Raw genomic sequence first — 16,588 nt, 5'->3', positions numbered from 1 at the left:
TTACAAGGCTGTAAAATGGCCATTTCAAATGCATGATAGTTCTAATTTCCTGTGACATTCCCCTTGGTCAAGCTCCGTAATAGTAAGCTTTTACCGAGTGAATCATACCCAGGAAAAATAGTCAGGCTAGTTTACCAGAGCAGAACAAAAAAGATGAAAAAAATGGTTAAATGTTGTTGAGTGGTAGTATTGTGAGCAATAAATATTTAATCACATATATGAGCATCAGGTTTCTAAGGCTTATTTAATCGATTTTAAAGTCCAATAATATGTAGAAAATACATATAATTATTTTTTCTCCCCGACGAATTGTGCTTTTTCTCCCCGACAGGGGGCCAGCTCTCCCTGACCGGGGGCCTTGCCCCCGGCCCACGCTGGCACCACCCCTGGCCCCTATTGGATTCGCTGCTAAACTTTATTAGCTCAAGAGTGTATCTTTAGCCAAGAAGAAGTATTTTATGTATAAATGATAGTTCAAACTCTAATCACTGTGGAATTCTTTCTTTTATTGTGTATGGTATACTCATAAATAGTTATAATAAAGTAAAGAGTATCTTTACCAAGTGCTATATACACATACAAACACACATTCAAATAATAGGTGGTAACTTCAAAATTATACAAAACAAAAAAATTAAATATACAAAATGTACAGATTAAAAATTCCAGCTACATATACAGTACATTTAAAAAACTTTGTGATCACAAATGGCAAAGTTAGAAAACATTGCTTAAAATCATTTGGAATGACTATCTTTAAATAGTTTATTTGTTTAAAAGAACGTTAAGCATTTGATTGTACTTGGTGCAGTTCTGTCTGTTGCTGTTCCTCCCACAGTGGTTCTTCTGAGTCGTACAAATGTTCTATGAGAAGAAGACATAACAAAAAAACATTACAACTGTAAGTGCACAGCCTAATAATCAATATTATATTAAGCATTTGGAGTGGAGTTGAATAGCTTGGTGGTTAAGATCCTTGCCTCCCAATCCTGTCATCGTAAAAAGATTTTTTCCCACGACCAAAACAACTCCACTCCACTCCTAAGATTCATAATGAGATTTAGTCTATATAAGATAAGATCAGATAAACTTTATTGTCATAAATCAAACATGCGTACATGAAATTATTGGGCTTGATGCAGTTTCAAAAAGGAAAATTTGGTGTGAGAAAATACATTAAAAAAAATGTGTGTATGTTTATCTAGTAAAGAGATTGCAATTTAGGAATGTTCACTGTAGATTGGTAAGAGGTCCAACTCTCCTGATATTGAAACAGAATTTTGAAATTTGTACAAGTGTTCTCTACATGCAACACACGTTCGATACGAACGACTTTATGTGTATCAAAGATCTTATAAACGCAAGATGGCATTCTCTGTGATTTACGCGTAACAAATAGAAGCGTCGATTTGGCACAAAAGTAATCGCTTTTGGGAGAAGGCATCCTAGTTGTTGCCATGGATCTGAGAAGGCTCTGTCCATGCAGTTATTACCGTTGTTTATAATACGGTGGTACAGTTGATACGGAATTTGCACATCAGAAATCAAACTACTACTTTTTTTTTTTATCTTCCTCCAAAAAACCTCATTTTATTAATTCATTAATTCATAGTTGTTTCTTACTTCTTGCTCACTCGGTGAGGTGTTCATGTCACGCCAAATTTTGTTATCAAGTACGTTAATTGTTCCTTAATAAAGAAAGGGCGCATTGTAAATCAACGCTTCTAATTGTTACGCGTAAAGGTAAAGTAGCGCGGTGGTGTACGCTATAATCAAATTGGTCAAAGTTCAAAAGTAATCACTTTTGCAAGAGGGTGCTGTGCACTGCGTTATTACAGAATTTTCACGTGGAAATCATAGAGAATGCTATCTTGTGTTTATAAGATATTTGATATTTCTTGCAGAACGCCCTCTAGTTTGTGGTAGTACTTTTCGAGGTAGGATTCCTTTTCAAGGAAACCCTGACAGTCGGACTTATTGCCTTTCTATACTTTTTAGCTAAAGGTGAAAAATAATTAAAAACTTTCCCGAGTGAAAAGTTTATTTGAAGCAATTTAAAAACCAACAAAACAATATATTCAACCACTTTTTTTTGTTTTTTGTTATCACTTTGTATGGTGTATTCTAACTGTCGAGAGCATTATAATTTCCTGAGTTCTACTATTTATTGTTGAGGCAGTTCATTTCAAGCAAGCATAGAAGGAATAAATGATTGTCTATGTCAGCTAATCAAAAACGATGCTGGAATTAAAAATATATCATTAAAAAAATTGTAATTAAGTCATCCACTATTACTATTACTTTTAATGAAAAAGAAACCAATCAATCAACTGAGAAAAGAGATGGGATTAATGCTTAAATAATAATTGTTTATAACAATTTAACAATACAGACTGCCTCCCATTTATGAATGTACTAGTCACGCAAGAGAAGGCATTTAATCTAATTATTGAAAAGACAAATAGGTTCAATAAATCATTCACGTCAAATGTAATTTGTCACTGTAAACACAATTTCAACTATATGTCATTTTGTTTCCTGCATGTCAGTTGAGATCTAGAAATGGATTTACACTCGCTTTTCTGTAGTACTGTACTGTAAATATTTGAGGCAATGGTTTTACTACATTATAACATATTGTATAACAAATTATACTTTTACCAATAAAAATGAGATTGATGACAGTTTTTTTTTTCTATTTGCAAAACTATAAACATTTAAAGCAATGGCTTCATTAGTTGATTGAACAAATGATACCATTTCCAATAATAATGATAATAATATTTTCTAATTGAAGATAGCCTACTGTTTGTGAAATTTAAAATCTGGAAATTAATAATAATAAAATAAACACTGAATAAAACTCAATATTTGAATCTTTTAATCTATATTTGGGTAAGTTATTAACATTTGTATAAATTCTCAAAAATTAACAGGTAAGAGCATAAAAATACCATTCTTATATTTTACAAACAGCCTTACAATGGTTGTAATCAATTAACAGAATTTTCAAAGTAAAATGTTTGCAAAATCACAGAAAGCTGAGTAGTTTCAATTTGTGCCTTGTTCGAAGTTGATTTGGGTACCTTAAGCCCCTCTCCCACCTAGGTTTATTTCACCTAAGAGCCGTACGATTTCTACGAGTTAAAACTCGTGATCTTTTGAAAGGACCTATATGAGCTTATTACGCGTTAGCTACGACTTTATGGAGTTGGTTACGAGTTATGTACGAATTATGCCGAGCAGAGGCCAGAGTTAACTACGAGATTAAGAGCGTAACAAGTTTGTACCGAATTAGATATGAGTTAGGTACGAGCAAACTCAGTGCGCTCGTACTTACTCATACTCGTTTTTGGGTGCTCGCATCAAACTCGTAGATGACAAAACCGCCGACGAGTATCCAGAGTAATGTATGAGCTAGGTAGGAGTACCCTGAGTACTCTACGAGATACCTACGAGTTCTTCGAGTTTACTACAAGTTATCTACTCGTGGAGATAATTTTGAACATGTTCAAAATTAGCGCCATGGGTTCAGAGCTGCTACGAGTAGGTAAGAGTCCTCTCCAAGCTTTCCGAATTGTCCCACTAGTTTTTGCCGAGTTAGCAACTCGGCATTCTCTTGTAACTCGTATGCTGAAAAAAACCCCTAGTGGGAGAGGGGCTTTAGTTAAATCAGATAGTACACCAAGAAACAATCCCCTGCTCTTTTCTAAAGAGTGTACTACTGTACATTCTTTAACATGCACACAGCCAATTAAACGTCTTTTCTGAAGAATGGAGCATTATTTAAGCTTAAAATGTTTTGTCTGCCAGCTGACACACAAGGAAAGCAGTGATGGAATTGAACTGGAGAACAACATCATAAAGGGAAAATGATGGTCAATTAGTGTTACCTGTTGTAAAATCAGTCGTTGGAGCTAATGCAAGCAATAACCACCCAAACATTGACAGAAGCGCCCTCACAAGGTTAACGCTTCTCCATGCGCTCAATCGCTTTTCAATGTCATCCTCAGGCCTACAAAGAAAATTACAAAATAAATGGTTAATTAACGATGTGACACTGAGTATAGTGCCACAAGCTAGTATGATTTTCCAAAAGCATTATAAAACGTAAACTTACCATAGGGGGTCTTCATACTCGCTTTCAACACTGCAAACAAAGTAAATCATAAAAAATGAAAATAAATACAATATAATCACTAACGGAAAAATTGTAATATATTACAGATTTACCTAAAATTTATGAAAAAAGAATTGATATTTATTATTTTGTGTATATTTATTTTTTAAATAAAACTTGCATGCAAAACAGTCTATTGCAGCATGTGCTGAATTGAAAGACTGAATATAAAATTACAAAAATATTAAACTAGCAAATAAAATTTACAAATCATTATTAAAATATAGTGCAATATTAAATATTAAAATTTACATTGGAACATTAACAAGACAGATTGTTAATGTTTTATTCATCATCAATAGATTTACATTTCAGAAGAAAAAAAAATTGGTTTTTTTTTTGGATAAATGAATGGAGGCCTGTATAGGTCCGAAGACACTTAAGCTCAGGCCACCTTAAAAAAAAAAAAAAAAAAAATTAAGAATTTGAGGCTATAGTTTAAATGATAAGTCCAAGCCCTGTCTCTTATACACATCTAGATGTGTATAAGAGACAGCAAATGTCGTGTGTAAATGTCACATCATGACATTCTGTGTACTGACTCTTCCTAAAAAGTATTTTCGCATTAAAGGGGAAGTTTCCAATTTTGTGCAAGCTTGTGTTACCCTGCTATTAATCATACTATCTTTTCACAACTTGGCGATGTCTATAGAGTGCTATGTATATTGTATTGGCTCTAGATAAAAGCACTTCATAATTAAGTTTAACAATCAGAGTCCGGTGACACAACATGGGTAAACAAAACATGCAGTGTAACTATTCTAAAGATAGCTGTGCTGACTCATTTTGAATAATGTTGGTTGGAACACCAATAAAACTATTTCAACTCGCTTAAAGATTAAACATGGGAATATAGTCATAATGGTTTGCTAATGCTTCAAAAAATACTGGCCCCCCCCCCCCCCGACCCCCCAAAACACTGAGATTTTTCTAGAATTTCCAGGCCTAGGCACCTGCAAATCTGTGGCTTGATTGGGTATGCAAGAGTCTTTGATCCGTGTACTGTGATTGGGACACATTATCTAAGCTGACTCAAGGTGCACAAAGGATTATGTGAAGCCTAATATGCACAGGGAACAATGAAACGAGAGTAAAAAACTATTTTTATCCATTGCACGCTGTTCCCGGCCTTTTAATTCTCAGGTTATCAGTGGGCCGTTGTTTTTAAGTAGTAGTATTTCCTTTTCCTATACTTTTATACAACGATGTGACTACTATAAATTTCCAAGCAAATTTGAATTTTTTTAAGCTCTATTCCCATTAAGTGAAATTCTCTGGTCTCCCATGGGTCTCAGTAAATCTGGATGTGTTCTGTGGGTATGTTCACACACATGGCTAATCTATGAATTAAAATTCACACAAACGGCATTCGGTATATTAACACTAGCATTATACTAGCAGTAATATAGGCCTATGGGGGAATAGTTTTCAGTTTTAAATAATGTACAGGTTCTTAAACTGTAGTAAAATATTTACAGTGCATCATTAAAACTTTTAAATCTGTGAATTGTTCGAAGTGAACTTATATGATTACTGTATTTTAAATTAAAAATTTTACTTCTGATTTTTCAGCTAGCATTGCCGAACAATTTTTGGTGTTACAGGTTTTAATAGACAGCCTAAATAGGTTAAAATATCTTACAAAACATAATCAACAAATCATATACAGTACATTGTAAACTAAGTAAAATGCAATAGGAAAAGAACCCCTTTACCATTTCATTTATAGAGAGCACAGGAAGGGGATCAAAGTAACTAATCTATTGCAATCGTGATTAGTCAATCTCTTGAAATGAGGTCAAATCATGCAAGCATCACTGGCGTTAGATTCCGTGGCGTTAACTAATCTGGGGTCTGCAGGTAGCGTTAATAACACCACGGAGGCGTGCGCTGCGCCAAGCTTACGCCAGCCTTACGCCGTGTGTGTGAACATACCCTGAGAAAGGAGTAGTCAGTATTGGTGATAGACCATAAACCTGTGATGATTGGCCACAAACCCCAACCCGCAGCCACAAACCTCATTCATGGGCATAGTGATGACACAAGCTGGCAAAAATAGTCATTTAAAATTCATCAAAATAAATTTTATTTGGACCATGAAACATTGAAGATCATTGAATATATAATTTCATTAAACCTATCTATTTAACTCCATAATCCATTATTATATTTGGATGTATATAATTTTTTACTTACCAGAAATCAACTTCCTCACCAGATACCGTGAATAAGCTGATTCTATCATCAACAGCAGCAAGACCAACATTGAAAACTAGTGCTAAAAAATACACTAAAAAAACAAAAAAAGAAAAATTATTCATCAATTTATAAGCTATGTTCAATCAATCAATATATCAATCAATCAATCAGTGTACTCAATTAAATTGATTGCTTGAAGCATGCACAGTCCAAGCCTCCTCACAAAAAATATGACAATAATTCCCTCTTTTATATAGTAGTAGATATTAAAAATTCTGGTGTTGATCTTTTAAAATCTATATCATGTAACTTTTACTGTTATTCATAAATTTACAAGCTATGTTCAATTAATCAATTGATCAATCAAGCAATCACGGTATACTCAATTAAAATAGTCTGGGTGAAGTATGCATAGTTTGGGTTTGGTCCTCGTGCAAGCCTCCTCATAGAAAGTCTTCAAATATTGAGAATATGTAATTACCTCTTTTAAATAATAGTAGGTATACTGAAATCTCTGGTGTTGAAATTTTTAAGTCTGTATCATATAACTTTTACTGGGATTTATTTTTCTACTTGCTCTCTGAAATTGTACATATAAATTATTGATTTTGCAACACCGCCCTTCACTATATTTGAGATAGTAAGTTAAAGGACTCATTTTGCACAATATACAACATGAAAACTTATTGTATATTTCAAACTCTGGAAAAATCTGTAAAAAGAACATGCTCCGTAAAAGAATGCATCATATACATTCAATAAGTGCTAAATAATCATGAATTAATAATTATTAATCAATTAATAGTTATATATCATCCAACATAATTAATAGATTGTTACGGTATTGATGTAATATAATGAAAACAATTTGAATACAAAGATGAATAGTTAAATTATACAACTCACGCAATATAGCTATTGCACCCGATTTAAAAGTCAAAAGGGCTCTGAAAAGCTTTTTGTCTGGTCTGGCAATGTCAAACCTGGAAAAAGAAATATGTTTACAAGTAAAACCTGAGATTAATTCTTACTAATGAATCTTACCCTTAATCCTAATGGTAATTCAGACACTAAATCATTTAAAAACATTATTAATGGGTACTTTTGAAGTAGATGTGCACATGGACTATTATTTATAAGTCAAGATTTTTTTTTTATACCTTGTTTCGTGAACCTATTTTTTTAGAGGAAGGGCAGAAAAAATAAATAAATTTTGTTTTTTTATTTAGCAAATAGTTTTGGCAAAAACATTCAAATGGAGGAGGAATTAAAAATAAAATTCATTGGTGAATGTAAACAGTGTAGTAATGGGATGGTTAAATGCTTTAAATTTATATAATTAGGAAGAAATATATATATTTCATTTTTTTAGATTTCAAGGCAATGGCGGATGTAATAAAAATTAAGTAATTTTTTGTCTGAAATTTTCATTTTTCCATGACGGTGGGTACGCTAATTGGCCAAAAATAAAACTTTATCATTATTGGCAGCTGGTGGGTTCGCTAAACTAGGTATTAAAAGAGTCTCGCCTAATTAATTATAATTATTATTGCATTTCTTTAAAATTTGCCTATGACATAATAAAAGCTATGTGCTAATTTAAAAACATCTCATTATGATGACCGAGCAAAGAAGAGAAGAGGAGGTGGAAATCCTAATTTTTTTGAAGGGTCCGAACCAAGAGCTTTGAAATTTGAAGACAATCATCTTGTCATCAAGCTACCAATATTAATCGTTATAGATTTAATCATAATCAATAATGAAGGTAACAAATTCACACTGAATATGAATTATAAACATTTTTTTATGCAGCAAAAAACAATTCACAAAGTGTTTGCAACGATTAAATATTGTTATGTGGTTAAGCTTCTCAGTTACTGATTTGATTTGATTTGATAAGAGATTTAAGCCAGGCACACATTGCGTCATATGACGGTCAGCCGACGAATCCAACTCCGCTCCCTGTGGACGTTTTACGAAGCCGTTGGCTGACGACCGCCGAGCGCAGTAAGTGCCTTGTTTTTTGCTGTATAGTAGTAAAAAAATAAGCTGCCTACCTATCAAATACGGACACAGTGCACAGTGCTAACAGGAGGTAGTAAATAGTCACGGTCGGCTGTGCCAAAGAACTGTAGTGAATCAAAAAACTTTTGTCTCCATTCACAAGAGGTAAAGTGCTTATATCCTGACTTAATGAATACACAACAATACACTGCCATAAAGCAAAGCCAGCTAACAACCCATGGCAGTAGAGGGATAATGTCAGAGAGGCCTTGTGAGTTGCCTGGAAAGAATATGAAAAAGTCTGGTTAAAGTTGTACTCTCAATTGTTGGTGTCATAATTATTATGCTGAGCTAAATGTCACACATGCCTTTTTGTTTTACCTTAGTACAACGGCCTTATGCTCTGTCTACACTATCAAATTTTATGTGACAAATTTGTGTGATGTGTCCATATATGGGCATGATGATGTCATATTATAACCAAATATGGGCATATCACATTTTTTTGTCACATAAAATTTCATAGTGTGGACAGAGCTTTAAATTGAGTTAACACCGTAAGTGCTATCCTTGAGTAATGCTAGGTTTACATTATGTTCCCGGTGGCCACAGCAGCCCTGTTTGTCCGAAACGTAGGGCACTGTGGTATTTTGGCCATTTTTTCTTCGTATTCAAGTTTGTTAGGTCTTGCTGTTTTCTCACAGTCTATCAGTAGTAGGGGGAAAGGGGCTACTGAGTCCCGGAGGCACAAGGGGCACTACAGTTTGGCACGCAGTCTACTAAAGATGCCAATACGTTCCCTCCCGGCCCTTCATGTTCTGATGGGTCCCTCACGTTTCTCATGTTCGGATCAAGGTCTGACATGTTTTTCACATTCTGTCAAGGATTTCTACGGATGCAGGGTAGCATTGGAGCACGTTTGTACCCACAGTATAAAAAGAAGGCCTCACAGGCAATAGCAATCATTGTATCCTGAGACTTCGACGAGACAACATCATGAATGCCCAAGATAAAGATTTTGTGTTTGCATGTTTGCTGGGTGCATACATCCAGTCTTTGCATCAGCAAGAAGAAGGCCAGCAGCATTTGCAGAGAGGGAAGGCCAGAGGGCAGCAGGCAGGAAGAAGGCGGATGAGAAGGCCAAGCTCCATGTGGGTGCGTGAATGTTTATTGGAAGACAGAACATTTTCGGTAGCACAGCTTTGCCTTCTTCCACAGCTTGGTCTTAGTCGATTGCTTCTTGTTGTTGTATTTGTGGTTTTTTTTTGTCTATTTATGCTTCCAGTCCCATTACAGACAGCTCCATGTTTTGTTACGGCCTATTACATGCGTCACGTTTTGTTGCATTCACCCTGTTTTACTATGGCCTACTAGGTTTCTCATCTGCACCATTACTGCTGTGGCAAATTTTGTGATAGTTTAAAAATCATGTTTCCCATGTCGTTCCCCCGAGTTGTCTCACGTACATCCCGTTTTGCTCATGGTTACCTGAAACGTGGCTGCCATGGCCACCAAGAACATAATGTAAACCTAGCTTTATGAAGAGATAATTGAACAAAAACTTATAAAACATAATAAATAAATAATAAATTAAACCATGTTTAAACAAATAAATAAATTACATGATTAACAAAATATAAATTAAACAAATAAACAAATATAAATAAATAATGTGTATAAGAGACAGTATATATATATATAAAATGATGTAAAAAACTAAATAAATAATATAAAATATATAAAAATGAATGGATGTATAAATGAATGAATAAGCGATAGCTGGCAGTTTTACATAAACTTGTGAGCATTCAGGTATAAATTCATATCATTACTTTATTTGCTGACAGTTTGTTTAATTACTTTAATTGATTTGTTGAAACTTGGTAGTAAGGTTAATCTGAAATTTGACTTGATATATTATTTTAGATAAATCACTGTACTGCATATAAGCAGCGATTAATTTTACTTACACAACACATCCCAGCCAAACATACACAGACATGTTAGGAAAACATTATGATAACATTTTTTAAGTAGTGCAATTCAATTCACTAAATACACTCTCAATGAAGGGCCAACACACAATGTGCGCTTCACTGTGGTCGATGCATCAAACGCGTATATTCATTTGGAACAGTTCATTTATAATTTAGGGTGTTTCCACAGACTACAATTTAAACAAGCTCAGTAATAAATTTATAAGGTATTTCATTCATGTTTCAATACAAATATATAATACTTGTTATCAAACTACTGTACTACAACAAGCCTAGCACACACTGCAATTCTCCATCACACTCACACATGCAGTAGCCTAACACATTAGAAAATGGAATAGTACAGCTCACCTCGGTGGCGACGCGCAAACCGCTCAGAAAACCATGTTGTTTTTTGACAAAAACTGACATTTATAAATTGCTCGTACCAAAAAACTATAAAACTTACATGACAAGAATCTCTATCTTTATCACTAGCCTATGATCACAATCTTAGTGTTTAAAAATATGGATAATGTAGTCATATTGCCCGATATTTAAGAGAGCGCTGAATCTATGCAAGCATCAGATTTAATGCATAAGCGTCTATGGAGGAGTTTTCAACGGACTTCATAGATCTGATTTGTCCGATAAAACTAATGATTTATAAGAAAAATAATGTTTTCAAATGGCGTTTCTTAGAGAAAATCGACCGATAAGACTAATGATTTTAGAAGAAAAATAATGTTTTCGAATGGTGTTTCTTGGAGAAAATCGACCAGCTACTTTCACCGCTAGAAGGATGTATATTAAAGAAAAGCGACTTTGGCTGATTTTTACAGTTTTTACTCTGAAAAAAACATGGTGTCTGATATAAATCAAAAGTCTGATGAATGTGTTATGAATTCAATTAAAAATTTATAATCGTTGTAAAGATTATTAAATTCCGATTTGTTTTATCTTTCCCTCCCCAAAAAAACGATCCGGTATGAGCAAAGTTATTAAAGGAAGAATATTATTGGCCGATTTCTACAGTTTTTACTCTGAAAAAAACATGAGGGTGTCTGATTTACATCAAAAGTCTGATGAATGTGTTATGAATTTAATAAAAAATTTATAATCATTGTAAAGATTATTAAATTCTGATTTGTTTTATCTTCCCCCACCCCCCAAAAAAACGATCCGTTATGAGCAAGGGTATTAAAGGAAGAATGGCCATATTTAGGGGTTTTTTAAGGTGTTTACTGGCGCGTATTCAAATTTTAGTTATTGTTAAATTTAATGTTATTGTATTGAAGTGAAATTCGACAGTACACCAGGAGACAATCTATTATCTTTTCCAAATAGCATACTGATTATTTATCGTGAACAGAGCCGTTATCCATACAGAGCCAACGTCCTAACGTCTTGTCGGAAAGAATGAGGTAATAACAGTAAGGGGTTTATCCAAACATCTAAGTAAATATCAGAATTGGCAAATGTTTTCCCCATGTACTATTAATGTAAAAAACTGTCATGAGTCTACCCACTGTGTGTGGTTTGTTTTTGTGTAGATTTCACATTTACTTTTTACTTTCTGGCAGTAGAAACCTTTAGAATTTCATGCAGTCTATATACCAGAAAAAGGACTCCATTTGTGGGCAGACCTGCATCTATATCATTCTCCATTTTTATTTATTTTTTTGTTATTATTTTATTTACTTCGTTTTTATTTAAATTTTTTTTTCTTATGATTTGTTGGCAGATAATGGTACCAGGATGTACAGCAGTATATATGTATCCCACTGTATTTTCTTAATTCAAAATCACTTCTTTTGAAATAAGGCATAATTATACTTCTAAATCAAGTTCATTTGTAACGTAGTTAGGTCAATGACCACCTCCTCGACTTTTTTACCTCCTATCCGAACCATGACTTCACACATACAGATAATCTCATCTTCCATTTCGAGCAAGAACCTTTTAATTCCTTCACTCCCACATTCACTTACTCTTTCTCAGAGATTTAAACTTAATCCACTTATTTCCCCTACAACTAATATTAAGCAAGTACTTAAAGCAAACTCGATCCCTTTCTCAATTACAATACCTCTATATACAGTAGAACCTCGATTTTATGTACGGTACAGGACCAGAGGGCGTACGTATTTTATTTTTTAGTTTATTTCAACTTTATTTCACGAGGGTAGCTCTAACAGCTGCACTACAGTACTACAGTAAATCAGGGGATTCGTAAAATAGAGGTTGGGTTAAATTTTTGGTAACCTTTGACCTAATACGTATGTAATGCTCAATAAATGTATGTATGAACAAATGATGTTACCTAGGCTAGACCTAGCCTCTAGGTGTTTTTATTCATCACTTTAAGATGTCATAATACAGTGTTCAAATAAAACCATGTGTCTAGTGTATTAATCCATCACTTTATATCTTTTATTTAACTAAAATAAAGAACATGAAAATATTGGAAGATTACCTATACGACAAAGGTATAACTTGGAAATTCCCCTTCATTCCTATTCTAAACAACAGAGCTGAGGTGTTGTCTGGGCCTGTTGAGACAAACTAAAACCATGTGCGCTGCACTGGGCGAGCCAACCAATTAGCGTTCGTGTACGTGAAACAGCATTGGAGTGGATTTATTCGGTGTAAACACCAAGGATAGCCCACGAAAGTCTAGAAGAAGACTTATTTCCAGTGGGGTCCTTCTGGTGGTGATTGGGCAGTACACCGGGAGACAATCCCCTACTGTTTTCCGAAGAGTGTACTGCGTTCTTTAACGTGCACATGGGCCATATTGCACACAGGACCAACAGCTTAAATGTCTCATCCAAAAGACGGTGCGCTATTGTAACTAATATTTCAGCTGAAACACAAGGAGAGACAGCGATGGGAATTGAACCGGGGACCTAGAGATCTTCACGGTTCAGCGCACACACAGTGGCTACCACCAGATTAGCCGACTGAGCTAGCTGCAACCATGTGCTATGCACTGCGCGAGCCAACCAATTAGCGTTTGTGTACGAAACTATGTCTACTCAGCTTCGTGTAGAAAATTCGACCAGACGAGTTCTTCATGGTTTGCCACACGAAGCTAAGGAGGAAAGCAATTACAGTATTTTGAGCACCATCGGTAGTTGTTCATCTCACTCAGTTCACGTGGTTTTAGATTATAACAACCCGGTATTAGACTCAATCAACGTTACTGTTCAATGAAAATACGTTACATTATGGTTTGTTTATTGTTATAGTTTATTGTTACAGTCTTTTTACTTATGGTTGCTCTCAAAAGGGCCATTTGTTTTGAATATTTTCGTGGTTTTTGATGACGTCATCGTCCATACGAGGCGTATGTAAAACCGAGGGTTCGTATAACTGGGGTACGTAAAAACGAGGTTCTACTGTACTTGCCATAAGAATCTTGGATGGCCCTACATAATGCAGAGTTAATGCACTATTTTTTTTGTGTGTTTATATTACAGTACATGTATTGTTTACGAGTGGATATTTTTCCTTGATGCTTTAGAATAATATTGAAAACTGAAACTTGAAAAAAAAAGCAAAACTGAGTCACCATATAAACCAAGTAGTAGTTAGCATGCCTTGGATTTTCAATGTTGTGTTCTATTACCAATGTTTACATTATATGTATGTATTGTTTAAAAGTGGATATTTTTCCTCGAAGCATTAGAATAATATTGAAACCTGAAACATAATGCAAAACTAAAGTCAGCATATAAACCATGTCGTGCCTGGTCAGGATGCCCCAGTTTTTTTAATGTTTTGTTCTATTACCAAGATTAGCATCCATAGGCCTTCATGGCTACTAGCGTTTTAGTAGACTTTGAAGCTGTGACAATAGTGCGTTAGGCATATTGCATTTCAAAACAAGGAGATAAATAAACCGGCGGTAGATTAGGAATACAGAGTATAACAGATCCAACAATGTATAAATGAGAGTATTACTGATGATCCTCATCATTATGTTGCAAAAGATAATTCAACTATGCAAGATCAATTGCCTATTGTTCTTGGATTTATTGTGTAGCACATTAACAATTCCAGTGTTTAAATCATTTGAATTTCCAGTGGCTTATCTAGGAGTCTTGAAAAGAGGTGGGAGGGGGAGGGGAAGGAACCTGATGGGGGCACAAACATGAAGTATGGCGCTCGATAAAAAAGTGAGGGGCACCAGCTCACAAAATAGGGTGATTTTGTTCTACTTAAACATGATATTTTTGCTTTGAACATTTTTAATGGGGGGAACAACTTTGAACATTTTTAATGGGGGGAACAACTGGGGAGATTTTTAGGATGTGTGACCCCCAGATATGGAATTGCAAAATTCCAAACCCAGAAATAATATTTCACTTAATACACATTTTGTACGCTATAATATTTGTCAATACCTATTACATTGTCATTGAGAATGCTAAGTTAATAAATGTGATGACTAATTTATAAAGTAAGTTATTATCTTTCAGGTAAAAAGTACACACAACAATATTGTTGTTGCCAATTAACAAATGGAAAAGTGATACCAATCTTATATTTTATACACAATAATTAAAAGGGCATTGACATATATTCCTTAAGAAATTAACACCTACATCATCAAAATCTATCATGGAGTGTGCCACTTATATTGAAGTGAAGTACCATAAGATATCATATATATTACTACTGTTATTATTCTTTGCATCATCAAAAAATTGTGTGGCAATTAATTGAGACCTACTCATCTTCATGTTAATGCTCACCACCCCTCTCCCATTTGCATCTTTCCTGAATAAGGAGTAATAGCTCAAAGTCAAACTGACCTGTCAGGATGTAAATCCTTTTCTTGGAACTTAGAGGGTAAACTCTGATATGTCATTTAATAACCATTTTTATATCTTTGTATTGTATGTCTATGGTTTTGCAAAATGTTAAAGCAAATAAAATGTTTTTTTTTTTCATACATTATTTAAGAGAAATTATAATAATGTTAAAGCAAATAAAATGGTTTTTTTTTTTCATACATTATTTAAGAGAAATTATAATAATGTTAAAGCAAATAAAATGTTTTTTTTTTCATACATTATTTAAGAGAAATTATAATAATGTTAAAGCAAATAAAATGTTTTTTTTTCATACATTATTTAAGAGAAATTATAATAATATTAAAGCAAATAAAATGTTTTTTTTTCATACAGTATTTAAGAGAAATTATAATAATGTTAAAGCAAATAAAATGGTTTTTTTTTCATACATTATTTAAGAGAAATTTAATATAATAATGTTAAAGCAAATAAAATGTTTTTTTTTCATACATTATTTAAGAGAAATTATAATAATGTTAAAGCCAGGCACTCATTGCATCGTACGACTTTCGCATGACGAGTCCAACTCCGTTCCCTGTGAGCAATAGACAACGCAATGCCGTTTGTTAATTATCGGTAGCAGTCCGAATGGATATCATTAAAAACGATCCGTTGCGCGCACGTCGTCGCATTGCGCTCTTTATAGATTGGTGTCGACCGATGACTGTGGTGCGCAGTGATTGCCTGGTTTAAGACTTACGATAGCAACTTCTGTGGTTGTTTTGCTTGTCATCGGTTGAGGCATTTCCTCCTTCTGTCGCCGTTTTGCCATCTTGGCTTTATCTTCACTTTTAAATCCATCTAGAGTGAAATAAATAAGTAAAGAAGTTTAGATTATGCACATCAATCATCCTGATATGCTAGAGCATTCACACCAGTTAAGCTTCTATCATACACACATTAAATAAGTTTGAAAAGCTAAAGAACTAAATCGACCATGGTTCGCGCTAAATACCAACGACCTCTATTGGCAAAAGCAGATGCAATAACATTTCTTCACACATTACTGTGACTAAGAGAGGCTTTTCCGCTTTAAAGTTAAGTACTATGTGCAAAGATTTTCAGATCATTTTGATTATTTCCATCATGCCCACTGAATAAAAAAAAACACACCTTTATTTAATTGAAATGCAACAGAGGAGAAATCTAACAAAGAAAGTTAAAAAAAACCACTCAGCTTCCACCAGAACTTAAACCTTTCATGTCATAGCCACAAAGGCTTTCTGGTGACTAAAGTGGCAGTAGAATTTCAGTTCCCAGATGATATCTTTTTTTGCTGACATGGCACATTTTAAGACCTCTCTTAAATATATGTGTGTGTGTGTGCTGTCTCTTATACACATCTAGATGTGTATAAGAGACAGATA

General features: G+C 34.1%; 1 protein-coding gene across 2 annotated transcripts in view; it reads right to left on the bottom strand.

The window, feature by feature from the left end:
* Positions 1 to 485: 485 nt before the first annotated feature.
* LOC117107277 (transmembrane protein 237-like) overlaps positions 486 to 16,588 on the bottom strand; it is a 33,272-nt gene continuing 17,169 nt past the window's right edge. For both annotated transcript variants that reach the window (XM_033248908.1, XM_033248909.1), the window contains exons 9-15: positions 15,922 to 16,022; positions 8,437 to 8,663; positions 7,286 to 7,362; positions 6,377 to 6,470; positions 4,121 to 4,150; positions 3,894 to 4,015; positions 486 to 864 (exon numbers count right to left, since the gene is read on the bottom strand). In XM_033248908.1, coding sequence (XP_033104799.1) covers positions 785 to 864; positions 3,894 to 4,015; positions 4,121 to 4,150; positions 6,377 to 6,470; positions 7,286 to 7,362; positions 8,437 to 8,663; positions 15,922 to 16,022 — 731 coding nt within the window. In that variant the 3' untranslated portion in view covers positions 486 to 784. The remainder of the gene's footprint in view (positions 865 to 3,893; positions 4,016 to 4,120; positions 4,151 to 6,376; positions 6,471 to 7,285; positions 7,363 to 8,436; positions 8,664 to 15,921; positions 16,023 to 16,588) is intronic.

Source organism: Anneissia japonica, unplaced genomic scaffold (genome assembly GCF_011630105.1).
Source record: "Anneissia japonica isolate Jap-2015-1 unplaced genomic scaffold, ASM1163010v1 scaffold211_len1577895_cov191, whole genome shotgun sequence".
Lineage (NCBI taxonomy): Eukaryota > Metazoa > Echinodermata > Crinoidea > Comatulida > Comatulidae > Anneissia > Anneissia japonica.
Note: the sequence above shows the minus strand (reverse complement) of the source record. Positions and strands in the feature narration are given on the sequence as shown.